The 27,533-nt window shown below is 24.0% G+C and overlaps 1 protein-coding gene across 1 annotated transcript in view; it reads left to right on the forward strand.

Moving 5' to 3' along the window:
* The first annotated feature begins 204 nt into the window (after positions 1-204).
* The window catches only part of LOC134832598 (uncharacterized), a 36,842-nt gene continuing 9,513 nt past the window's right edge, over positions 205-27,533 (forward strand). The window contains exons 1-2 of the mRNA XM_063846684.1: positions 205-773; positions 1,511-2,209. Coding sequence (XP_063702754.1) covers positions 2,107-2,209 — 103 coding nt within the window. The 5' untranslated portion in view covers positions 205-773; positions 1,511-2,106. The remainder of the gene's footprint in view (positions 774-1,510; positions 2,210-27,533) is intronic.

Raw genomic sequence — 27,533 nt, forward strand, 5'->3', positions numbered from 1 at the left:
TACGCTACAAAGTAAATGTTGTATTTATAAAGAAATTCAGTTTTTTTTTGCTGTCGTCGTCGTTGTGAGTGGTTTTTGTTTGTGTCTGTCGCCGCGCGTGTCTGTATAGCTGGTGTGCACGAAAAATATAACTGAACACACAATAATAAACAATTATCGAAACTTGGTTTTAGTAGCGTTTTCGAGTCAGTCGCATACAGACTTGTCTTGTTGTTGCCCGCGTCGTGCGTCGTGTCGCTTTCATTACAAAGTTATTTAACAAAAAAAAAAAAATATTTTTTTTTCTCTTTGCCACTACTTTGACTAAGCAATATATAGTATTCGCGTTATATTATTATAATAATTTTATATAGTGTAACACACTTGTAGAGCAAGCAGTTTGCAAAAGAAAAAAATTTTTCATACAAAAATTCGTACCTCCATATGTGTACGACAACAAAAATCCGCTTTGATTGCAGAAATTTTATAAACTTAACACAAAATAAATGTAAAAAAATCGTCGCAACACTTTTTTTTTTGCTTGCTAAAATATTTATAAGAGTGTTTTCATATTAATTTTGATATACACAAAAAAAACACAGAAAAAGAAAAATAAGTTGTTAAAGTGAATGAATTTAAGCTAAAAAAAATAAAAAAAAAAACTTTAAAAGGTGTGAAGAAGCTGAGTAAGGAAATTGTGAACAACATCAATAAACAAACAAATGCAAAAAAAAAAAAAATAAAATAAAAATTAAAAGTGAGTGAAAAGGTGAACAACACTCATATCATCGAAGGTGTTGGCAATAATTATTTGTATCATTAATGCAAATTAAGCGCATTTAATTTGTATTCGTGGCTATTAAAAAAATTTTTATCTCACAAACGCTCATATATATGAACACCTACAAACAGAATGAACAGAACTTTCATCGTGTGTGAAAAAAATAATAAAAAAAAACAATAAAAAAAGATATATAATAATTAAAAAATACGCAATTTAATTACTTGGTAATTAATTATTAAAAAAAAATTCACCGCCGAAAAATATTTTTTTAAAAAAATAATTCATAAAAAAATATTAAGTCGCGTTCTTTAATTTAATTTGAATATATCTGACTTTAAAAAAAAAAACAAAAGAACTGATACATTTTTTGATTAATTGAACATCTCATATCATCAATTAGCGTACGCCAACAGCCAACGACGTGATCGATCGTGCACATCGACCTCAAATATCTGGACTGTAGCGCGTGAAATTGTAGATCTACGTAGAAATCGATACTCTGCTATTATTATCATCTATATGTTATTTAATATATTTATTTGAATTGGGTGTTTTTTTTTCGACAATTTATTCAAGTCAAGTCAGAATAAACGACAGGAAAGGACTCAAAATTAAATTTAATCTTCCGAGGCATTTTTTTGATTAATAAATGAGAAAATTAGTGTTGAAACATGATAAATAACTCGGTAGTGCCCAGATAATAAACTTTTTAAAGGAGAAAATTATTTTATTTATTATTACATTCAGGTTAAAGCCTACGAAGAAATTTTTTTTTGCAAAGCAAATGAAGTTGTTATTACGGAAGATATAAATTTAAATACAAACAGCAAAAAGAAAAGTTATACAGACACTCGAAACCGCACACACAATAAAATAATACTACAAAAAAAAATGAGCATAAACACGTCTTTAGTATAAATTTTTCAACTTCAATATACGACGACGAGTGATACTCCAAAAAAAAAAAAAAAGTCCAATTTATTTATCCATCGTACAGATTTATAGTGAATTGCGCTTTTAGAAGAAAACGATTATCAAAGAATATTAAAATTTATGGCTCTTTAATGAATGTGTGTGTACCCCGCACCACAACAGGCATAACCTCAAGTTGCTGCTCAGATGCTGCTGTATGTGCTGAAAAAAAAAATCATTTTATAAATAAAAGCTGTGCGCTGTGTTTGTGCAAAAGTTGACTTACAAAATAAATAAAATAAAAAATAAACAAAAAAACCAGTTAAGATTCGCACAAAAATAACAAAAGAAGATATGAAATGTGAAATGAAGACGTATTAAAAAAAAAAGATTTTTTTTTTAAATTAAAAAAATATAAAAACAATTAAAAAATGGAGAAATTATCATTAAATCGCGCTTTTTTGCTGATAACTAGTCTCATTCTAGTCGGAGCAGAACTAACAACAACAACAACTACAAGCACCTCGACTTCAGGTACGTTATCTTTAAAAAAACATTTTTATAGCAGTTTTTTGTCTTTTTTTTTTATATAAAAGTCGTTTGTAAGACGTTTGTGCCGTAGAATGTCACTCTAATTGACAAATCTATTTACAATGTTAATTAAGATAAGATTGTGATATAGTAGAACAAACATGCATCTTTGTTACAGATGTGTACAAAAGATAAGGAAAAGAACATGACTCAAGTTTCGTAAATTAACTTTATATAATTACAAAGTACATTTTTTTTTGCTCATTGTCGATTTTTTTTGTGTCTGTTGTCATGTCAATTGTGGAGTGTCGCACCATATCCGGAGTGAACTTGTCACGGGTCAGTTTTTGATCAATGGGTAGTTAATTAAAGAGATGAAAAAATACGTCTATTTTGGGAAAATTGGTATGAGAATTGGTGTGAAGGGGGTTTTTTGCCTTGGGTTTGATGTTTTTTAGGTGAATAGGGTCTAAAGTTCGAGGTTTAAAAGAATTTTTTGTTTGAAAAGTATGTAATTAATTTTTTTTATTATTTCATTAAATTTTATCAAAATTAGCTCAAATAATAATAAATTAATTTTTTTAATTAAAAAAAAATTAAATAAAAAATAATATTTTAATTAATAAAAATTAACAATTATTTTATAATTATTTTTATTTAAAAAAATTTAATTAATTAATTTAATTTTATTTAATTAATTATTTTAATAATTTTTTAATTTAATTAAATAATAAAAATAATTAAAATTAAATATTAAATAATAATATGTAATAAATAATGCAAAAATTAAATAATTAAAAATTTTTAAAAAGTTTTTTTTATTTAAACATTTTATTTAATTTAATTAAATTATTTAAATTTAAATAATTTTTTTTTTAAAATTTTTTTAATTTATTAAAAAAAAAATTTAATAATTAAATTATATGTATTTATTTTTGCTAAATTTAATCGATCTAAAACTCTTGTTTTTATTTCTGAGTTAATTTTAACAATTTTTGTAATACATATTTTTTTATTTTGAAAGACTTTTTGGCTTAATATTTGTTTTAAAACGTAATTTAATTCAATTTCGCCAAAAAATATCAAAGCCTAAAATATGTAAAAATTCACATAATTGCCTCGAAACTAAAACATATTTGACTAATAAAGGTGTATTTTATTGTGACAGATATTGTAAGTGGCGCCTTTCTTATCATTTTTGTCTAAAAATACACCTATTAATACCTAATTTGGTAGTCAATGAGCATAAAATTGTAAAAAAACAACATCTTAAATTCGAAAAATGCGATCTTATAAATTATAAAATGTCAGAAAATTTGCATAAATTGGATTAACAAACATTTTTTTTTACATTTTTAAGCCTTTTGATAATTTCTGAACCAATTTAAAGCTAAACATTAAATTTAAGCAGCTTAATTTTGCACTAATTTTAAGTAACTTAAATATGAAAAATTTGTTTATTTAGCTTTTGAAGCTTATTCAGTCTGAAAAATTTCCATAAAATTAAAAAAAAAAATAAATTTAAAAAAATATTTTCATTTTAAAATATAAAATTTAATGTTTTTTATTTTAAATAATTTATTATGAATTAATTAAACAAATAATTTAAAAATATTTAAAAAATTATTTCAAATTTTATTTAAATAATAAAAACTAATTTTCAATTAAAAAATTTATATTTTAACAATTATTTTGAATAAAATTTAAAAATATTCTGTTTTTAAAAGAATATTTTTAAATTTAATAAAAATAAAAATTAAAATTTAATTAAATTTTTAAATAAAAAATAATTATTTTAATTAATTTACTAAAATAAATATTATTTTTTTTTTCAAGAATATTTTAAAATAAAAAATAATAAATTTTAAATAATTTAAAAAATAATATTTTTTATAATAAATTATAAAAAATAAATAAATAAATAATTTTATAAATTTTTAATTTAATATTAAAAATTTTAATAATCTTGATCATTTTCAAGAAGTTTCCTTTCTCGCTACTTTGTATTAAATTTTTTTTTAAAAATAATCTCCAAGTCAGACCTCCACGAAAGTATGCTCAACGCATGATTGTTCACTTCCTTAATTGAAAAAAGGTTCTGTGTGCGCTTAATCTAAATCACGTTTTCGTAATAAAATTTTAATTAAAACGCTTATCTTTTGCACTCCAAATTGTTATATATTTCAATTTACGAGAGGCCACTAAAATCGACCGCTTATCTTAAATTAACCACACAAAACTAGTTGTCACCACAAAAATGCCGTCGCCTTACTCAACTCGTTCTCGCTTGGGCACCACAAAAAACGTACTTTTATGACTTCTATTCAACATCAATCAATCACACATTATTATTACTCAGCAGTTGAATTATTGATCGATAATCGATTCATATTTGTAAATTTAATGATATTTTATTGCTCTACTCCAGCCATCGATCCATCTAATCTCGTGAATATCTAATAATAACAGAACACGAAAAAAAAAATAACAAAGAACTGATTATTAAATTTATGATTATCCAGAAAAAAAAAGTACATTCCAACTTATTATTCATGACATGGACTTGTTATGTTGTGTACTGATATTTGAGGAACTTATCAATTTTTATTTATTTGTTTAGCGTTCAAACTTTGAACACCGACGACGTCAAAAAAAAATTTTTTTTCACGCACGCACGCAGCCAACAAATTTTGTGATATGTATTCATGGTCGTGAAGCGTCACATACATTTTTTAGTATGAAACGCAAATTTACACGCATGTGACGATGTCGATAAAATTTGTCGTTGCGAAGATCATTTTAATAAATTTTTTTATTTGTCGCTTTTCGGCAAAAGACCAAAAGACGAGGATCAATAAATCACAAAAAATAAACAAATTTCCATGGAATTTCCCGCGATTGGTGCGACATTCCATCGAATTTACAATTTTTATTTTTTCGATTTTTTTTATGAATGAATGGCGGTAACGGCAGCGGCGGCATGAATGAAATACCAAAAGTTTACGAGAGAAAACATATTTTTAAATAACCTTTTTTACTTTTACACGCAATTTGTATTTATAATGAAAAGATCAAACAAAAATTTTTCGTTCGCGCGGCACATGACTCGATTATTATTATTTTTATTCGTATTTATTACCTAATGCACTCGAAAAACAGCCTTTGAACGTCTTTTTGCACTCGAAAAAGTGTGTTAAGTCGCAGTTTATTAATTTGTTTTTGACGCAAAAATAACAATTATTTTTAAACAATTACCTGACAAGTCCATTATTGTGTCTTGTGTTTAAAAAATTATTCGCAAATTATTAGCGCGAATATATATTAATACACTTAAATATACGGCGCGACGCGATATTTGTTTGAAATAACAACATCATCATCATCAACGTCTTCTTCGCACGCATACATAGTTGATCACATGTACAATAATAATAATATAAATACGTAAACAAAAAACAGATGATGCCAATGGAATTCGTTTTTAGATAATTTTAAATAAACATGCACCCACTCCTCATAGAACAGAAAAATATTTTTGCAACTTATCGAAGAGGCGAGAGAGCAGAACAACAAAAAAAAATATGATGAACGTGTAGTTTGTGAATGGTCTATTTCGCAATGTTATGTGAGTTTTCTTTCATTCTAGTAGTACATCTGCTTTTTCTGCGGCATTTCATCATATTTGTGTTGAAAAAAATGTTGATTTCTCAGAATTAATTATGTTTGACATAAGCGTCTTTTGATTTTTATTTTTTTTTTTTAACATCTTTGTCAAAAAGAGATTTAGGGCAGAGGCAATTTTTTAAAATGTTTCTTGTGAAATTTTTTGTTTGTTTGAATTTATTTGAAAATTTTATATTTTCTTACATAAAATTTTAAATATTTTTTTAATAATTTTAAAAAATATTTGTTTTTGATTTGAATAGTTTGAAAAAAAAAATTAATGCAAAATAATTAATATTTTAAAATAACAGCATAACAGTGAAATATTTATTTTTTTTATTTTTAATTAATTATTATTTAATTTCATTATTTATTTAATTTATCAATTTAAATTTAATAATTAATTTAAATTTTAAAATAATTTTTATTTGACTCAAATTTAAATTTTCAACTTTTATAAAAAAGTTTAAGATTTTATAAAAATAATGTATTTTTATTTTAATTTTTCAATTTTTTTTTAAATTATTATATCCTTTTATTTTTATTTTAATTATTTTAATTAATTTTTTAATAAAATTTTTTTAATTTTAGTTAGTTTTTTTTGATGAAAATTTTCATCTTTAAGAAAAAATAATAAATCTTTATTTCGAAATATTATTTTTTTAAAGGCAAAACTGAAGTGGCGTGTTTTTTATAGAAAATTTTAAAAAACTTTTTTTTTTTAATTTTTTAAAAAATTTTAAATAATTTTATGCAAAATTTTATTTAATTTTTTAATTTTTTTAATTAAAAACCGATAAATTAATTTTTAAAAAAAATTTAATAAAAATAAAAATTTATTAAATATTTTTATTTTAATTTTTAAATAAAAAATAATTGAAATCAAAACTTTTATTAAAATAAAAAATTTTTATAATACAAAATTTAATTAAAATTAAAAAATTGATTTTTAAATTTTTTTTTTTTTTTAATTTAATTGAAAATTTTTAAAAAGATTTATAAAAATATTTTAAAAAATCTTCGTATAATAATTTTCAATTCAAAAAAAAAATTTAAAAAATTTAAAATATTTAATGCAATTTTAATTAAAATTATTGTGTTTTAAAAATTTTTAAAAATATTCTAAATTTATAAATTATTTTTATTTTAAATTAAAATTATTTTTTTACCGAATAATTTTCCGAAATTATTTACCAAAAAATTGTTATTCAATTGTTAAATTATTATTAATGCCATGCCAAATATTTTTAGAAATTAAATAAAAAGCAAAAAAAATTAAAATTTTTTTTAAAAATTTAAAAAAAATTAATTTAAAAAAAAAATTTAAAATAAAATTAAATTTAATTTTTTTTTTAAATTGAATTAAAAACCACAAAAATTTTAATTGTAAAATTTTTGAAAAAAAATTTAAAATCATGTATTAAACAAGATGTTTTTAAACTCAACCGACAGACATTAAAAAATCTTCTAATAAATTTCTCAATACAAAAAAAAAAATCTAAAAAAAATATACAAAGGCAAAAAAACTCATCACGTGTGCGTCATAGTAGATCAAAATCTCTATAAATCTATTATTGTGGGGGAGAACGATTTGTGGCCTACTACTCAAAATTCGACTTTCAAAAGATTCTCTACATATGATTAGATTATCACAAAAATGCTTTTACCGAATTTTTCCGCAACCAAAAAGGATTGTAGGAGGATGAAAGTCATTCAATTGTTAAATTATGAACTGTATTCGTTGCCATGCCAAATACCAATAGGAGATTAAATTGACTCAAATAGAGCAAAAATAGAGAATTATTTTTTTAATCACCAAAACTCATTAAAAATTTGAAAAAAAAAATTACAAATGCAGGAAAGAGAGATAAATAAATAAATAAAATAAAATAAATTAAAACACTCATCGAACATTTAGCCTGAGGAAAGTAGATAAAAGCTTAGTCATTTTTTTGTTTTGGCTGCAAAAATAGCAAACGCACCGCATTTAATAATAAATATAATTATAAATCGAGTAGTGCGCCAAGTCTAGCTGAATAAGTGAAGCCACGCACGTAATTTTCGTTCAGTAATAACACGAAAGTAAAAATAAAGCATGATCAATAATATAAAATATGTGATTGGAATTCAAATAGAATTTCAAATGTCGTTTACTGTCTGTTACAGTTTTATTTATTTATTTTTTTTTTCGCTTCTCTCTTTTGATATACACGTCGATATATCGATGTTCGTACATTACGGTAATTTGTACCATTTAATATTACTGTTATAAAATAATGCGCATTCAATGTCAAAGGTTCATCACTTTTGAGTGTATGGTTCATTAGAGACATTTTTTTGTTGTTGTTGTTGTTCCGTTCGTGTTTTGTGTCGCCCGCCGCTTTGTATCATTAAAACTGATGTTTATTAATTTTTTTTATTATTTGAAATTTAGTCACCGTGACGATTTTTTTTCATCTTATTGATTTATTGATGAAATTAAAGATATTAATAGAACCTTGTGACTCAGACAGAATTTTTTTTTATTGTTTTGAAACGCTTTGTTGCAGTTTCGGTTGCAATTTTATTGAATATTATAATTTTTTTTCGATGATCTCATCACGTCACTTGAAACTTGAGAGCCTACTGTTCTAGCGAAACTCTCGAAGGTCAGTCGGAATTTAATGCGAGAATTCGCCACGCTTTATTTCACTTTTTTAATCACGTTCTCATGGCAAACCCATTAAAAATAAATGGAAAAATTAACCTTCAAGGATAAAAACCGAGATTGTGTGTTCTGTGAATGTAGCAGAGAAGGAGAAGAAAATACAGAACGAATTGCAATTGCCTTTTGCGCGTAACGAAACAATCGTTTTTAGTTAAAATAATAATATGAATTTATGTTGGTACGTTTCCATTTCGATTTGGCGCCATAAATTTCCTTTAAATCGCTTATAAATTTTCTTTTCCACGCATTTCACGCCAAAAAAATAAAGAAAAATTTCGTGTTTCCTTTACATTAAATCAAAAAATAAAATAAAAAAGAGAATGGAGTAAACCAGAGTGAGTGCTTGGCATTAAGCGGGCGGGCGTTTGGCGGTTACTTACAGTTAGCTAACGAGGAATAGCACAAAAATCTTTTTTCCTTTAAATAATAAAATGGAAAAAAAATTCGGGATTTAGAGCCGATGTGAAAAAAAATAGAGATTTAAAGCGCATTTTATTTTTTTTAAATTTATTAATTTTTTTTTTTCAATTAAAATATTTAGCAAAATTGTCACAATTATAAAAAAAATATAAAATTTTTAGATTTTTTCTTGAATTAAATTAATTTTAATTAATTTTTTTAAAGATTTAATTTTTTTAATTAAAAAATTTCAAAAAATTCAGATACAAAAAATAATTTATGAAAAAACAAACTGTTGATAAATTGTTAAAAATTTTTTTTTCTATTTTTCGTGAACATCAGATTTTTTAAGATTTAATTAAAATTTATTTAATTTTATTTTTTAACGAATTCTTTATTTTTTATTTAATTTAAATTTATTTAAAAAACTTTACAAAAAAAATTAAATAAATAAATTAAAATATTTGACGATGAGAAAAAATTTAGTTTTAAAAAATAAAATTTTTGGAGAGAATTATGTAAATTTTTAAAACTTAATTATTTTATTTAAATGTTTTCTATTTTTTTTCTTTAACATAATATTTTTTAATAAAATAAAATATTTTTTTAAAAGTTTTTTAAATATATTTTTTCATATTTTATATTTTTTTTGAATATAAAAAAAATATTTAATAAATTTAAAAAAATTAAAAATAATTTTTTTCTTTTGCACAAAATATTTTTTTATTTTTTAAAATATTTTTATTTAATTTAATTTAAAATAAAAAAATTATTATTAAAAAATAAAAATTGTAAAAATCAATACAGACAAAAAACTTCCCAAAATGACAATTTTCACCAAAAAATTCCTTAAAACACGATAAAATAGAGCTTTGAAGATAACTTCAGCGAAAAATGAAGGGAAGAAAAACGGAAAGAAAGGAAAATCTCCTGTGGAGCTCAACACAACAAATATTGTGAAAAGCGCGGAGCATGTCTTAAGTAGCGGTTTCGTGTAATGAATAAAAGCGAGTGAACGAGCGTTTGCTTACAATTTAACGAATAAAAAAGTACTGAGTAAAATATTATTACAACATTCAAGTAGATGGCGAAAAAAAAAATAAAGTGAAAAAAAAGGTTTAAAGAAGACGAATAAAATCTTCCAATCACGTATTCAATGATGTCTATAAGGGATTATAAGTACAAAGTATGTTATTTATATTCGCATAAATATGTTTTCGACTATGCTTTTATTTCTCGTTTTTTTTTTTGGTTTCCTAAATTGACTCAAAAAAGAAACTGTTATAACTTATTCTTGCCATATATTTAGTTCGCTCCAGAAAAAAAACGTACGAAAAAAAGTTAACACCATAATGACATAATTTATTAGACTTTTATTATTATTAATAATAATCTTTTCAATTCGTACTCACCTTCCTCAATACATCGCTCGGGCGTCGTCACGTACTCCATGATAAATTTTATCGACGACGACGACGACGACGAAAAAAAAAACTTTTATTCCCAATTGCTCGAAATGAAATTTTTATCAGACGCAACGTCAATTTTTGATCCGATAACGATTTTTACATTCCGCTCATCAATCATTTATTTCGCGCGCGTCGTTGTCGTGCCCGTTACAAAATAATAAAAAAATAAAATAAAAAGAGACACTGAATTATTAATAAAAATGAATTATTTAGCGAAAAATCTTCCTCATCTCGTGCGCGGCGCTTTGATTTGAAACAAAAATGAAAAATACATATTTATGTTATCGCTAAGCAGTCATCATCGTACGCGCACAATTCTTGCGAAACGAGAAACAATTCTTCATTGAACCGTGACAACAGTTAATTATATTAGCACTGATTATAATTAATAACGAAGTTTTTCCATAATTTATGACCGTCTACATTGGTACATTGATTGGTGTTGGTTTTTCTCTCTCGCGTGTAACAAAAAGGGGTATTCTGGGAAATTTGTGGCAACAATTAACTTGAGTTTGTGCGAAACGTGTTCCTTGTGATGGATTGCAGGAATTGCGGAAAGTAAAAGTTGTTTAATTTATGAACTCAATTGTTTGGCAGTTTTGAGATTTTTTTAATGGGAAAATTTTTATAATTTATTTTTTTATTCATCTAATTAATGTTTTAAATTTTCTTTTATGTGTAATATATTTTACGGCATTTTAAAGATTTTTTAAATAATAATTTTGGGGTTTTACCTTTTCATTATATTAAAGATAAATTAAAATGATATACGAGCGAAAAATGCTTTTAGATTTATTTAATAAAATTTATGACTTTTATAATTAATTTTAATTTTTTTTTATTTAAAATACCTAATTTATTTTTTTTTAATAAATTAGGTACCTAAAGAAAAAAAATTAATTTAAAAAATATTAAATAATTTTAATTTATTAAAATAATAATAATTAAATTAATTTAATTTTTTTTAATTTTTTTTTTTTTAAAACATATTTTAATAAAAATTAATTTAAAAATTAAAAAAATTAAATTAAATTTATTTTTTTATTTAAATTTATTTAATTATTTAATAAATTATTTTGTTTTATTTTAATTATTTTTTATTAAATAATTTATTAAAATTAAATTAATAAAAATTTTATAATTTAAAAATTAAAATAATTTATTTTTGAAATAGTTTTTCATTTAAATTTATTTATTTAATTATTTAATTAATTTTAAATTTTTTTTTAAAATTTTTTATTAAAATAAAATTTTTTAATTAAATTAATAAAAAATTTTTTTTTAAATTTAATTTAAAAATTAAAATAATTTATTTTTTAAATAGTTTTTCATTTAAATTTATTTATTTTTAAATTTAATTAAAAATTAATTTTTTAAAATTTTTTATTAAATAATTTATTAAAATTAAATTTATAAAAATTAATAAAATAATTTTTTAAAAATTAAAATAATTTATTTTTTTAAACAGATAATTTAATTTTATTAAAAAAATTATAATAAAAAATTTTATTTATTAAATAAATTAAACTAAATAATTTATTTTAATTAATTTAATTTAATTTTGTTAATTAATTTAAATATATCTGAATACGTTAAAAATAATATTCACAAAAAAGATTTTTATTAACAAAAAAAAAAAATGTTGAAAAATAAAAACAAAAAAAAAACAAGAACCATGTCAATTTAAAATTAAATCATAAATTTTATAGCAGAAATTCGATCTTGTCACTTTTTGAAAAAAAAAATTAAGACCTCCATCGTCGAAACCTTTTACGACACGGGCTTGCCATTATTACATTAACCAGTCGTCTCCTCCCATTTCTATATAGTGAACATGTCTCAGAAAAGCACCAACTGTATCAGATTTTATCTTAATATTTAATAATGCCCTTATGTTCGACAAAAACATTTTAAAAATTAATTCATTGCCCCTATCCATCGCGTGTTGACGTCATTTCCTTCACCTTGCTCTTGGAACATATTTATTAATATTTATGGTAATTCTCTTAATTACTGGCTTCTTCATTACAACTGACAACAATACCAATTACCGGTAACTATTTTATTTATTTATTTATTTTTATTCGAGTTTCGTTGTAATTTTAAAAATTCCAAAGAAAAAAAATAAGTAAACGAATGTTTACATTAATGAATATATATGAGTCATTAAATTAATATTAAAAGATGAAACTTTATTTTACTGCATTTTTTTTAAATATTATTACCTCAGTTAAGCAGCAGATTATTTTTTTGTGATATCATTTTTATTTTATTTACAATAAAAAAAAAATCGTCTGAACTTTTCATCGATTTTTTTTTTGGTACAATTTTTTTTTATCGAGCGCATTTATGTAAAGTTTTATTTATTTTTTATGCGCCATCAAGAATAAAAAACCAAAATTTTTATTTATTAGAGAGTTGTGTGTCTGTGGCCAAATTTATTCCGTAATCATATCTCTCTTTGTGGCAAGTACTCTCTCTCCTCACATGCGGCTGAAATGACGCTCGTTATCTCAATAAATGATCAAATTTTATATGATTTATTTAAAGTACTTGCCTATTATTTTCATTATACGTCGAAACAGACTTTTGTGTGTATCTTTCATGCATATTTTATTATTTTTTAAAGTGTACAGCAAACGGCAACAACAACAAGCTTGCTTTACTTTCCATATATGTACAAAATATAAATTTGTATTTTTTTTTCTCTGTACTCCAATATTCAGCACCTTGAGATATGAATATTATGTAGACGACGATGTCTGTTTAACGCAAGCAAGCCAAGACTACAGTCAAGGCTGGTATCTGGTTTTCTGGTTCGCTCTGGCAATATTATAAAAAAATAATGATAATACAGAAAAAAAACGAAGAAGAACGAAAATAGGGAACGAACAGAGGAATGTTAAGAGGAAAGATTGTTCAGAAGCATGGAATGTTGTCATGTTAATAATCATTTCGGAAATTGATTAAATATTAATGGCAATTTACTTTTTTTTTATATTTTCATAAATTCATTTCATTTATTATTAAAATATACCTACCTCATTTGTATGCAAGTGTAAATATTTTTTTATTTTTTTTTGTGCTGCCAAAGAGTATCAGTTGCTGCCGTTGAATCGTCAATAGATCAATATTTTCCAAATAATAAATTAAATGGAACGTGACCAATGACCTACAATGTGATTAAAATATCATAGCCACAAATTCACATAAGCTAGGGCGAGTGCTGTCCATTTTCGCTTTTAGTACATGATCAAAATTTTAGTTGTTCATTTTTCCGACAGTTTTTGGGAAATTATTTTATCTTGTTTGTGTTGAATTTGTGGAGCTACCTACGCAACGCATCGTCGTCATGTGAACATGATAACCAGACGCCTAATTGTGGTAAATTAGAACGCACATGCATTAAATTTTATCAGCAGATTTAGATTTAAGACAGGTTGTCTGTTAATATTGGAAAAGATAAAATTTTGTGTGGGTGAAAAATTTGGCCCAATGCACATTTCAAAATGTCTGGAATTGTCTGAGAATCATTTTAAAGCTATATTTAGGATATTTAGACCCTAATTAGCTATTTGACATGAAAAAAATTAAATTGACCCAATGCACATTCATAAAAATTTCATGTTAATTAATATGTTTGTGCATTGGGTCAATTTAATTTTTCTCATCTTAAACAACTAATTAGGGTCTAAATATCCTAAATATAGTTTTAAAATGATTCTCAGACATTTGCAGAAATTTTAAAATGTGCACTGGTCCAATTTTCATTTCAACCGAAGAATAAGAAAGAAAAAGTTAATTTCCTTGCTAAACTTTTCCCTTTAATCCCACGCCGCCTTTTAAAAGCACCATCGCAGGCATTCCATCACCCGAAAAATGCATAAAAATCATAAATCTTCCTTGCCAAAAGTGACTTTTATACGACGATGCCATAAAATTTAATCAGGAAAATAATTTCATCCGAAGAACTTTGCTCACGATGCATGAAATAACTTCATTCTCCATTCCTACGTTCGCAAATTATGTCGTTTCGTTGCGTTTCGCTACAGCAGAATTTTAGTGGCAATATTAAATTATTTTAATTTTACATTGTAATTAATGTACCAAAAAGATATGCTTATGCAATCGTATGTAATCCGCTAACGAGATTCACATTATTGATCGTGCACAACAAAAATTTCACGTATCAAGTGAAAAGTTAATGCAGGAAATTCATTAAATTATTACCGAAAGTACCTGAAGTTTTAAAGATAATTGATGAAATGGGATGCTCTGTTTAATATATCCTTCATGAGAAAAAAAAATTAAATGAGAAATTTAATAAACAATGATATGGCAGCTCTCATCACAAAATTTCAGAGGAAAAAGTATTTTAAACTGCTATGAGGAACATATTTTATGCAAATATAACATCAGAAACTAGTTTAACTTATTTTGTATATTATAATTGTAATATTTATGATACTGGAAAACCACTTAAATATGTGATATGTCTTCAGCAGTGTGTGTTGACGCAGCAAGAGAAGAGAAGAGAGAGAGTGACTGTGTGTGGAACCAGTTTTGTGTGTACCAACTTGATGCCTTCAGGTTCAAGTAATTCCCATATGCTATTATTTATTATAATCTAACAAGAGTAAACTTGAATTTAGATCTCATTTTCTTTTTTTTTTTTTTTTTTGTTTTGTTACATACTTGAGAAGCAACATTTGCTGATAAATTGTAATAAATTAACGTTTTGCATAATGAGGAATCTTCTTTAATTAAAAAAATATGTTAAGGATCGAACATTTTTTTCATATTTTCTTATAATTTATATTAAGATTTATTTTTTATAATTTCATTTTTCATTTTAAAACAAATCAATATATTTATTTTATTTTAAATAAACTTAAACTTAATAATTATTTATAAAATATTTTTTTTTATAATTTGAAAAAAAAAATAAAATAATTGAAAAAAAAACTAAATTATTTTTTAATTCTTTTCATAAGAATATTAAAGAATTATTAATTTTAAAAAATATTTAAATAAATTATTTTATTTTTTTATATTTAAAAATTGTTAAATTATACATTTTTTAAAAAAATAATTTAATGAAGACTTTGTAAAAAAGTTAAAAAAAAAATATTTGAAAATTAGTAGAATTCATATTTTTTTGTAATGATTACCTAATAAAATTTTAATTAAATAAAAAATTGAATAATTATGATGAAAACTCAATTTATAGAAAATTAAAAAAAAAATAGAAATAATTAATTAATTACTGGAATTACCAAATTTATTTTTTTTAATATCTAAAATTTTTAAAATAATATTAAAAATTATTTTTTTCACAAATATTTATTTTTGTTCATTTTTTGTTTAAAAAAAATTATTAAAATAAATAATAAAAAATTCAATGAAAGTTTTTTAACAAAATTTTAAGTTATAAAAATTTAAAAAAATTGAATTTAAATTACCTAAATAATTTAGTAAAAAATTATATATTTTTGTTCTAAATTTTTAAAATGAATTATTAATAAAATTTAAATTCAATAAAAATTTAAATAATTAAAATAAAAATAAAATTTACAGAAAATTATGTTTTTTTTTTTGAATTATTAAATATATTATTATAAATTTTAAATTAAAAATTTATTTGTTAATTTTTTTTTAATTTTTTTTCAACTCAAATTACAACTCGCAACTTAAAAAATTACAAAACACAAATTTCCCCCAATTTTCAGGAACGATATTTTGTGTGTGATGTGACGTGATGTATCATGTATTAGTATTTCACCACTTATGTACTTTATTTTATTTATTTACGTCAAAAGTGTATGGCACAGCTCAATATCACACGCGGCAAGGAAAAAGTTTCAGCTAAAGACACATAGGAAGACTTGTGCATACAACATTTTGTGTAATGTAATGTATAATGATAACAGTTATGGCTCAGGAAATATTATTCCCTTTTGTGTGCTTTACATGTGTCTTCTTCTTCAACTCCTGCTTCAGCTTTATACAAATTTTCTTTTTCTTATTCCCATCCTCCTGTATCTTTTATCAATTCGTTGATGCGATAAGATAATAATGATGCGACATTCAAGGAGAACATTTTATGGCCATTTATTGACTGAATATTGCTCGTAAAAACCGGAAACGGATTTGTCGATAACGAAATATTTTTTTTTATTGTACGTGCGTTAAAATATTTTTCCGCCGCTTTTTTTCTCTCTTTTTTACTCTTTTCATCATTAAAACGAGGCTTTGATGTATTTTCTTTATTTTATTTTTTCGGTATTTAATTTTACTTATCTAAGCTACCTTTTGTTTGTTTTTTTCTGTTGGTTCGGCTTAGTTTCTTTTTTTTGCTCTTCGACGATCATAATAACAATAAAAATATGGTCCCTTGGAAAAAAAATCGTTAAAGATAAAAGACGAAAAAGAATGAAAATAAGACAAAAACGTTAAAAATATAAAAGAAGACTCTTAGCATTTTTTATAATATTAAATATTATTTTTTTTTTGCCTTTAGAACTTATTATGAAATGCTCTCTTCTCCCTTTTTTCGGTGTATATTGTTTAATTTGTCAGCCGGGAGCAATGTGCAATGTGCTTTGTTGTTCAAAAAAAAAAAATCTTAATATTTTTCGTTGTTTTTGAATTTTACGATTTTTGACAAGGCCTTGTCCAGACAAGACACGTGGCAAAATATTTTTTTTATTTTTTTATAGTAGAGTACAGAAAAATTATGTTTAATCAAATTTTACCCGCATAGAGGAAATTCAATTGTTCTTGCTTGTTAATTATTATCGCAAAAATGACATGACACCGACGATCAGCGACACATACGAGCACGGCGGCGGTTTTTGTTTCATGCGAAAAATATTTATCCATTATTTAACATTTTTGTGTTATTTTGTCATTATTATTTATAAAAACACAGGAATGATGGGGTATAATTATAATAATAATTAGGATTGACTAAAAATCAATAAAAATGATACACGTTCAAATGCATTGCAGCATTAAAATTGCAATTTCGGGAATTTGCAGTGTTTTTTCCCGTTGATGTGTGTAACTGATATGTTCCATAAATAAATTTTTAATTTGCAAGTCAAATTATGTAATTAACGTGAAATTTTATACAGAAGCTAATAAAAGTCGGGCATCACGTATGAAAATGAATTTTATCTGGAAACGAAAAAAAAAATCATCGACAGACTCGCTGCTGCAGTATATTATTACCAATAAAACCACATCATCATCAACATCAGCACAAAATCACGTCAGATAGAAAATGTAGTGGGTTTGGCGAGAGGTGCTGGCATGACAGTGCTTCGCATGAAATGGTTCGTGAAGTCGTGTCAATTAGTCAGAAAATGGTCCATTTAACGCTCTTCGTCGTCATCTCTACCGTTTCCCTTGCTCTCTTCATGAATTATTTTAATAAAATATAAAAATATATGGGAAAGCCATACAAGTTATTCGCGTCGTCATATTTAACACAAAAATAAATAATGCCAAGTAGAATTAAATTCATTCCAACTTGATTAGCTTGGCAGGGCGAAAATATGTGAATTTCGCTTCCTCTTTCCTTTTCGAACGCGTAAATTTAATCGAGGCGTCAGCAAGATTACGATTATAGTGGGTGCAGGAAATTATTCGTTATTGTTTGTTTATTTATATTTATTGCCAACACAAGTTTGCACAAAACCGACAATTTGCACGTCGAAGGAAAGGGTAATAAAAAATTGAAAATTTAATCTTGACGCACTGATTTTTTGTGTACATACAAAGTGTGGGAAATTAATGTCTCGAAAATTTTAAAATAATTATAATTGACATGGAAAAACAGGAAATTAAATATTAATAAGTCAAGGTAAATTAAAATTAATTATTTAAAAAAAATTAAATTATTTAAAATTCAAGAATCTTCCAAAATTTAATTTATTTTGAATATTTTTAATGAATAATTAATTAACTTTTAAATTATTGGCTTTAATTTTCCTATTTTTTAATTTATAGAATTTTTATTAAATTAATTAAGTAATATTAATTTTATATTTGTTCATTTAATTTTAAAATAATTTTTAAATTTTTATTTTAAATTAAAAATAATTTTTAATGAAAATTAAAGTTTAAAAAATAAATTAAAAAAATAAAGTATTTTTCTATACTTTTGTACTATATTTTTTTTATTAATTTTTTATTTAATTAATTTTAAATAATTATTTAATTTAATTTTTAATTTTAATATTTAATTTTTGATTTTTAATTTTTAATTTTTGTTTTTTAATTTTTAATTTTTAATTTTTTTTAAATATTTAAATTTATTAACAAAAAATAATAAAATTTAATTTAATTTAATTAATTTAATTTAATTTAATTTTAAAAAAATAATAAATACTTTAAATAAAAGAAAAAATTAAATTTGATCAAAATAATTTTATAAAATAAATTTTTAATTAATTATGATCTAATTTTTAAATATTATTAATTTTTTTTATTTTTAAAATATATTTTTTTTAAATTTTTACCTCAATAAAATAATATTTTTTTATTTTGTTTAAAATTAAATTTTCAACGAAAAATTAATTAAATATTTTTTTTCTTCGAAATTCGAAAATGTTTACTTAATAAAATTGAAAGCAATAAATTTTTCACAGTCCAACCTCATCATTGCTTACCTGAACCTGAAGTGAAAAAAATACTCGAGTGTATAAATGCATGGCGCTCTCACACATAAGAATAAATATAATTACCAGATGTAAACCTTCATTTAATACCCATTAAGTTAGGTCATGGTTTCACACGTTTACGGCATCCATTCATCCATTCATCGTATTTATTTTTTTTTCTGCTCTCTATTATGAAAAAATTAAATGATATTAAATGCCATTATACGTTGACACGATTTCGCACACAAAACAGAGCGAAGAATGAACAATTGAAAATAGAGCGCGCGTTTGGAGCGAAAAAAAGTTGTGATTATGCATTTTGCATGTTAAGTATCGCACACAAGTGAATTTATTATTTTAAATGGAATGAAATGGAAAAATGTGTTAAAATTGTTTTCATCGAATAAGGAATGTACAAAGTGTGTAATAATCGATGCCGCATGCCAGAAAAGGAATAATTTGCACGTGATGGCGAGATGATGGCGATGAAGAATAAGAAAAATAAATAAAAAATAGATGCCGACATGACATCGCGATTTTATTTATGAAATTTATTGAAAATTTTACAACGATGATTAATGTCTATTAAGATGACTCAATAGAAGACTTTTGACCTATTACGAAAAAAAATGAATGAAAAATAAATCAACGCATAAAAAATCTTTTAAATTATTATAAACAGCTGAACATAAACAACTAAAAGTCAAGCAAATGCATTCAACACAATTTTTTATCTTATCGCTTTAAAAAAATCTCGAAAACACCATCAACGAGATTCGAAGAAGAAGATGAAGAAGAAAAATCTCTCTAATCAAAGAAGACGAGTGTGAATAAAAAGTGTAAACATTCTCACAGCTGATTGACGCATAAACTCTGACTTTTAAACATAATAAGACGAAGTGGATGAAATGTATGAGAAATATAAAAAATAAGTTTCTACAGACACTAACTTATGTACAGTACAAAATGATTGATGTTCTCTTGGATTATGTCAATTAATTCTGTCAGAAAATAAGAGTCGATTCTCGTTAAGACGAGCTAGACAAAAAATCACTTACTTTATATTTTTTTTATAAATATTCGTCGTCGTCGTCGTTGGCGTTTATTTTTTTTTTGTGAAAGAAAAAAGAAAATAAAACAGTCTGTCGTTATAAATCAGGGCCATTTTTTTACACAAAAAAAAATAAAAATTAAGTAATTTCTCACACAACATGTGATGAATATTTTAGAAATATTTAACACCGTGACCGAATTTATCAATCATATTTTTTGATTGGAACTGACATGACACATACCAACAAGTATATTTCGCACTCTTGTCAAAAATTGAGGAATTTCACGGGTTTGCTTTCGCCTCACCACATCGATGAGGGCCCATTTCGATGATGTTTGTTTGTCGTATAGTTGTCGTGTCACGTCATTAATGTTAGTGTTATTTACTGATGATCGCGCAGTATTTGATATTTTTATTTATTTATTTATCCATATCGGCAACTAACTATAATAATGTGAGCTGTCAATTATATTTAATAGATCTTGTGTGTGTGTGTTTGTGTGTATGTCAATTTAGTGATGATTATGGTTATGGATCGATTCCAATTTTATTCCCATGGAGAAATGATGAAAAGACAGAAATAACGAGGTACTCGGAAATTTCAACGGAATTCGTTAATAATGGATTGAGTCAAGTTTATTTATTTATTTTTTGATGTTAAAAAAATAATTTTTATTTGTTTTGTATTTTTTTTAATTTGTTGTGTTTGCTTTTAATATTTTTGGGGCAATAATTGTATTTCATTTAAATTTTCCATTAATTTCAGAATTTTTATTTTGAAAGCTTTAAAAGTTTAAGAATTATTTTTTATAAAAAAAATAAATAAATAAAAAATTAACTTTAAATTAAATAAATTCCAATCTGAGTTAAACCTTCGAAAAATAAGTTCAATTTTTAATTTATATTTAATTAATTAAAAACTTATATTTTTGTTTTTCAGAGGACTCTAATTTATCATTTTTTCAAATCAAAAAAAAATTGAAAAAAAAATTAATAATATAATTTTTTTGCCAAAAAAATTTTACATAATTTATTTTATTTAATTCAATTTAATTAATTAATTTTAATGTTTAAAAAAAATATTTAAAGAAATAATTTTTTTTTTAATTTTAAAAGTTTTATTGAAAAAACATAAATTATTTAAACAAAAAACTAAATTTATTTCTTTCTGAAGAAATTTTATATTAAACGATAGTTTGTTTATACTTATTAATTTTTAATATAAAATAAAATAGAGACTTAAAATTTTTTCTTAATATTTCGAAGAAAAATAATAATATTTCGAAGAAATATAAAATTTTTATTAATTATTTTTGTTAAAATTTTAATTGACTATTCAATTAATCTTATTAAAACTAAAAATTATAAACATTAATTAATTACTTTAATTAAAAATTTTTATAACAGTCTGAAATCTAAAATTATTTTCGAAAATTTCTAAAATTATTAAAATTTATTTTAAACTTTCTGAACTTCAATATATTTCACGTTAAATATTTTCAATGCGCATAAAAATATTTTCCCATATTGTCTAATGGATAGAATATCCAGCTCTTTTCAGGCTATAAAATAAAAGCAAGAATTTCATACAAACCTTCCAACCGTCATTAAAGATCGTTGCCCGTTAATGAGGTCCCTTGCGTCAAGAATTCAAAATATTCAAAGAATTTTCCTCATTCCAACAAACTAATGGCAACCTCGCACTTGCACAGCAAATTTTCCGTCCATCGTTCTAAAAAAACAAAAAAAAAAGTAATATAACGAGGAATTTCCACTTGAAACGTAAATTGGAAGGTGCTGACAAATTGAGTGTCAATGACAATAATCATCATGTTTATGTTTACGAGATATAACATGTCATTATAATTGTACATGTATTTGCAATAAAATACAAAATAAGTACAGCCCGAGAAAAAGTGAGAAGAAAATTTTCACACATTGGCAGTTTTTGTGCACTTTTCTCTTCTCCGCCGCCGCATGTCTTGAATTTTGTGAGAGAGCATATGCCAAAGAATTTTTATTATATTTACCTCTCTAAAACACATCTTATCGTCCTGCGTCTATATGCGATTTGCACGTGCTGTGTTTGCTTTTTATAATATTTTTTTGGAAAACGTGTGAATGACACATTTGTACCTTTTTGTTCATCTTTTTTTGTTTGGTTTTTATCTTATCATCATCAGGCGGGGCGGTCTGAAAAGAAAAAGATATAAAGAAAGACATTTCCATATCCAGGACGAGTAATATTTAAAAGGTTTGCAGGTTTTCGTTTCGAAAATTTACCTTTGGGGTGTACCGCATTCATTCACTTACTTGTTCGAGGATCTCGAGAGTGTTGACAAACTTTTGGCGACAAAAGGAATGAATATTCACCCACACAGAAAATATGACAAAAAGCCCCGTTTAAAGCGAAACAAAACACACAAAATTTATTATTTAAAAAGAACTTACATGATCCATTAAGTAAGACACTTTTTTACGAGTTAACAGCTACAACATTCTTTAATATCAAAAATCCAAGTTTCGTTAGCTAAAAAAATCGCGAGAATGAAAATTAAGCAAATTAACTACCAACCAACTAAAAAATTGTACATTGGGACAAAATTTTGAAATGTTAATTGGGGCAACATTAAAAAATATGCATTGGGATGAAATTTCGATATAAGATTGGGAGAATGTGTATTGGGACAAAATTTTATTATGTGCATTGGGGAAAAATTTTGACTTAATATTGGAGCTAAGTTTAAAATAAAATAAGGGGCTAAGTTGAAAATGTGCATTGGGGCAAAATTTCAGAATTTGCAATGGTTTTAAAATATGCATGATTCAATTAAATTCCAAGATTTTGCCCCAATGCACATTCTGAACTTCTGTCCCTATGCACATTCTGAAAACTTTGCCCTAATGCACATTCTTAAGTTAACTTCATTGTACATTTCAACTTAGCTCCAATATTAATTTGAAATTTCGCCCCAATGCACATTATAAAATTTTGCCCCAATACACATTCTAAAATATTGTCCCAATGTATATTTTTTTTAGTTTAACTAATTTTCGAGATAATTTTCAAGATATTTTAACTTCGATACATGGATTTCTTATAATTCAGCGCCTCTCGTGACTTGTGGCAAAAATCTTCAAAACGGTAAATTAAACTCACATGATTGTCAATTACATACGCCCACAAATATTTTGACATGTCATGTTTCATCGTGTAGCTGCCTGTGTTCCGAAGGAGAAATTTTACTTTTCATATTCGTGTTATTACTCATGTTTGCCCAGAAACTTACGTATTTTACAATTTTATACGAGAGTCGTGTATAAAAGTACAAACTCATGATATTTTGTTCAGTTTGTAATTACACATGTCTGCAAAATTTTCTATTTGTACAAAATATTGGTACAAGCACCGCACCGACAACATAAAGGAAATATCTTTATATGAAATTTTTGTTTAAATATGAGGCTTTTTCTCTCTTTGCTCGGATACCTTCATTAATAATTTTATTTCATACTCTGGGAAAAGGAAGGGCTGTAGCAGAAATGTTTTCATCTTCGTACCTGAAGTAGAAGAGAAAAAAAAAAGAAAATAAATGCTCTACAATGTCCTAGTCATAACAGGAAAAGTATGAGCACGTGACAAGACAAAATGTGTGCGGGGAATTCACTTGTTTATGGTTTTCGTTTCCAGCTATAAATAAAGCGATATTTACCTACACTCTCTATTTTTGGAAAATTTTATGAATTTTTAGGAAGGTAACAGAAAGCAATGCAGCGAAATGGAGGTAAATTAGTAAAATTTTAAACTTTGGATTCGAGGAAAATATAATTAACAGAATTTTTGTTACTTGCTCGAGTATGACATTTTTGTCTGATGCAGTTTTTGAGGTTTTGTTATTATAAATTCTTGGAAATTTACCTGCAATTTCGCTTTACTTTTGAGAAGCATGATTATGAAAAGTTTCAGCAGGAGTTTTAATTCGAAGAAATTTGTGAATAATTTTAAAATGTTTGAACTCAAATCGAGCAAAAATTGAATATTTATTCATTTTCATTTTGAATCAAGTCAAAAACGAAAAAATCGATTTTCAATAAAAATTTTAAAAAATTATTTTTTTTTTTATATCAGGAAAAAATTTTTTTTTCTGAAAACCTAATTTTATTAATATTTGAAAAATTTTCTAAAGCTTAAATTTAAATTTTATTATTTTTAAAATCTTATGTTTTAAATTAAAGTAATTTTTTTATTCATAAAATTTTGATCCAAAAAAAAGTTCAAGAAAAATTTTTAAATAATTTTTTTTTTAAATTTCAATGAGATATGCGTAAAATTTAATAAAAAATAAACTTTTTAAGAGAACAGTTTTAAATTAATTAAAATCATTTTATAAAACTCACCTGAAATATCAACTGACATTTACTGCAAAAAATTGTTATTTATGCAAAAATTTCCAGACATGTAAAAAATTTTTTCAGTACTGATACAACTTTTTTTTCTGAGAATTTTATAGACTATTAACTGTCGAATAAAATAAAAATGCTTTATAAAAAAATATTTCACATTAAAAAACATTCATTTCTGATAAAATAGAAAAACAATAAAAATGCCCTGCCTTCTCGGAACATCCTTGGACAAAAACCACATGCATTGTCCTTTTTCATTGCGGTCATGACAGTCTGGACTAACTAACCTTTTGTCTCTTCTGCACTTTCGTCTTTTTGTCGTCGACAATTTTTTTTTCAAATTTTTTTAGATACGAACATCATTCGTAATCAATGAAAATCCTTCCATTTATTTTTTTCTTCATTCGATGTTCGTTTGAAGAAAAATTCAAATCCAATGTCATGACAAATTTTTATTTTTTTCCGATAAAAAAATAAAATACCAAAATCAAGTAGAAGCGTTGTCGTCGTCGGTCGGATGTATTTTTTCCTCATATTTCACATTTCCACTCAATTGGTCGTTTTTTCGTCATCGTGTGTGTTTCTCTGGATGCTTTAACCCTGAATCATATCACAATAAAAAAGGTCAATATAAAACTTTTCAAGCCACATTTAGTCGGAAATTTTTTCACAAACAATAGAACAATAACATTGCACATCATATAACGTCTCTCTCTCTGCCCTGCTAAAAAAAAGTTGGGGTTAAAAATCCTTAATTTTTTTTTTATTTCAAAAACTAATTTTTTTATTTATTTAATATTAATGAATTATTTTTATATTAAATTAAAATAAATTTTAATTATTTTAATATTAAATTAAAAAAATAATTTTAAATTATCAATTTTAATAATTTAAATTAATTACCTAATTTTTTTAATTTAAATAAATTTAATTAATTTTATTTTTGATTAAAATTTAATAAAAAATTTGAATGTGATTTAATTTAAAAAAAAAATTTATCAATTTTGTGTAAATAATTTCTTTTTAATATAAATAAGTTGAATTTTCAATATTTAAAATTTTTGAATAAATTTCATATACCTATAGAATAATAAATTTTCTGAATTTTTATGATTTATTTAAAAATTTAATGAAAAAAACTTTAAAATTTTAAAATAATAAATTTAAATCAAAATAATTTTTAATTTATTTAACTTATTTTAATTTTTAAATTAATTAATTTTTAATCAAAATAAAAATACTTTCAAAAATTTTTTTTTAAAATTTTTTTAATTTTAATAATTAAGGTAAATAAATAAAAATTTTAATATTTTTTTTTTTTTAAATTTTTTAAATAATAAATTAATTTTTTATTTTTATAAAAATTTTTTTGCAAAATATTCAAAAAAAATTTTTATGCATTTTATTTAAATTTATTTAAAAATTTTAATAAAAAAAATTAATAAATTAAAAAATACAATAAATAAAAATTTTTAAATTAATTTTTATTTTATTAAATTATTAAAAAAATAAATTTTTGAAATCGGCAAACAATTTCTGAACCCAAAATTTTTTACCTGAGTACATATTTTTTCCTCTGTATGTCTGCCGGTTGCATGATTGGGAAAGCATTCGCGTATTCACATCATCAAAACACCAGTCATTCATGAAAATTCAAATCATTTGTGTTATTTTTTACAAGTCATCTATGAAATAAGTGCAATATCATAAAAAAAAGTTCTCTCTTTTTGATGCTTTTTGTGTTCTTTTTGTGCCTGAAACGGGATAGAAACAACCACGAACGCAAAACTAGAGGACGAAATGAAAAAAAATTGTATCATCCATATAATAAAACATAAAAATTTCCGGTTGGTTTCCACAAATGTATCGATTCAGGAAAAATAACATTTTTGTGATTTAACACATTTCCCATTATTTTTTGGGCTATGACATCGTCGTCATTGCAACAATGCGAGCATATGTGAGTGTCGAAATAGCGCACCATTTATCCAGCATTGTTTGTTTATTTCCGTAACTTTTTTTTTTAATTTTTTTTTGCCATGTTTGTCGTTCGCAGCGGAATATTTTTTGTTTTATCGAATTGTTTTTAATATACAGCGCAAATTACAGTCGCTCGCGATGGTGACAGAAAATTCCACGTATTTTTTTTTTGTTTTCAAAATTAATCAACGCCTTTGTTTGTGTTTGTACGAACGCATTTTGCTGCTTCAACAGCTTCGCTCCGTTATTTCCGATTTTCAAAGGAATTTACTTTTACTTATCTTAATTAGTTTTGTTGATGTTTTTCTTTTAATTTGTTTCGAGAAAGAAATTAACGCAAAAAAAAGTCTTTTTGAATAAATTTTAATGGACTTTAGTCGAAAACTGACACTTTATGCTGACTGTGCGTCGCTCTTTGTTGACGAATCGAATCGAAAAGTAAAACAAAAAATTTTTTTGATTAAAAGTCCGTAAAAGCAATTTTTTATGAAGTTGCGTCAAGTCAATGTTTTACGACAAAATGACTTTATTTATACAAATTAGATAAGAGATTTTCGCTGTTTTCATCGATAAATGATGATGCTTTGAATACACCCCTTGCAGCTATTTCTCTTTTATTTTTATGTGTAACTTATTTTGTTGACTACTTTGCGAAAAATACAAAACTTTTTAGATTACCGAAATTGCTTTAGATGCTGAGCCGAATTTTTTTCTCTTTGTTTTTCGCACTACTTCTTAAAAGTTTATCGCAAGGGTGAGATTTTCTTCGCTTTTGTATCAATAACGCTTATTTGGCTTTCTTTTCCGAATTATACAATAATAAAAATAATCGTAACACTTTCAGAGAGACTTCAAAATTATTCGATTTTGACAAAAGTTTTTTTATTTTTGCAAAATCCTCGATAGAGTGACGCTTGATGCATGAAATAAAATAAAATAAAGAAAGATACTCGTTAAGGATAAGACAAGAAAAAATGTATTTTTT

The sequence above is a fragment of the Culicoides brevitarsis genome, chromosome 1, assembly GCF_036172545.1.
Source record: "Culicoides brevitarsis isolate CSIRO-B50_1 chromosome 1, AGI_CSIRO_Cbre_v1, whole genome shotgun sequence".
In the NCBI taxonomy this organism is placed as follows: Eukaryota; Metazoa; Arthropoda; class Insecta; order Diptera; family Ceratopogonidae; genus Culicoides; species Culicoides brevitarsis.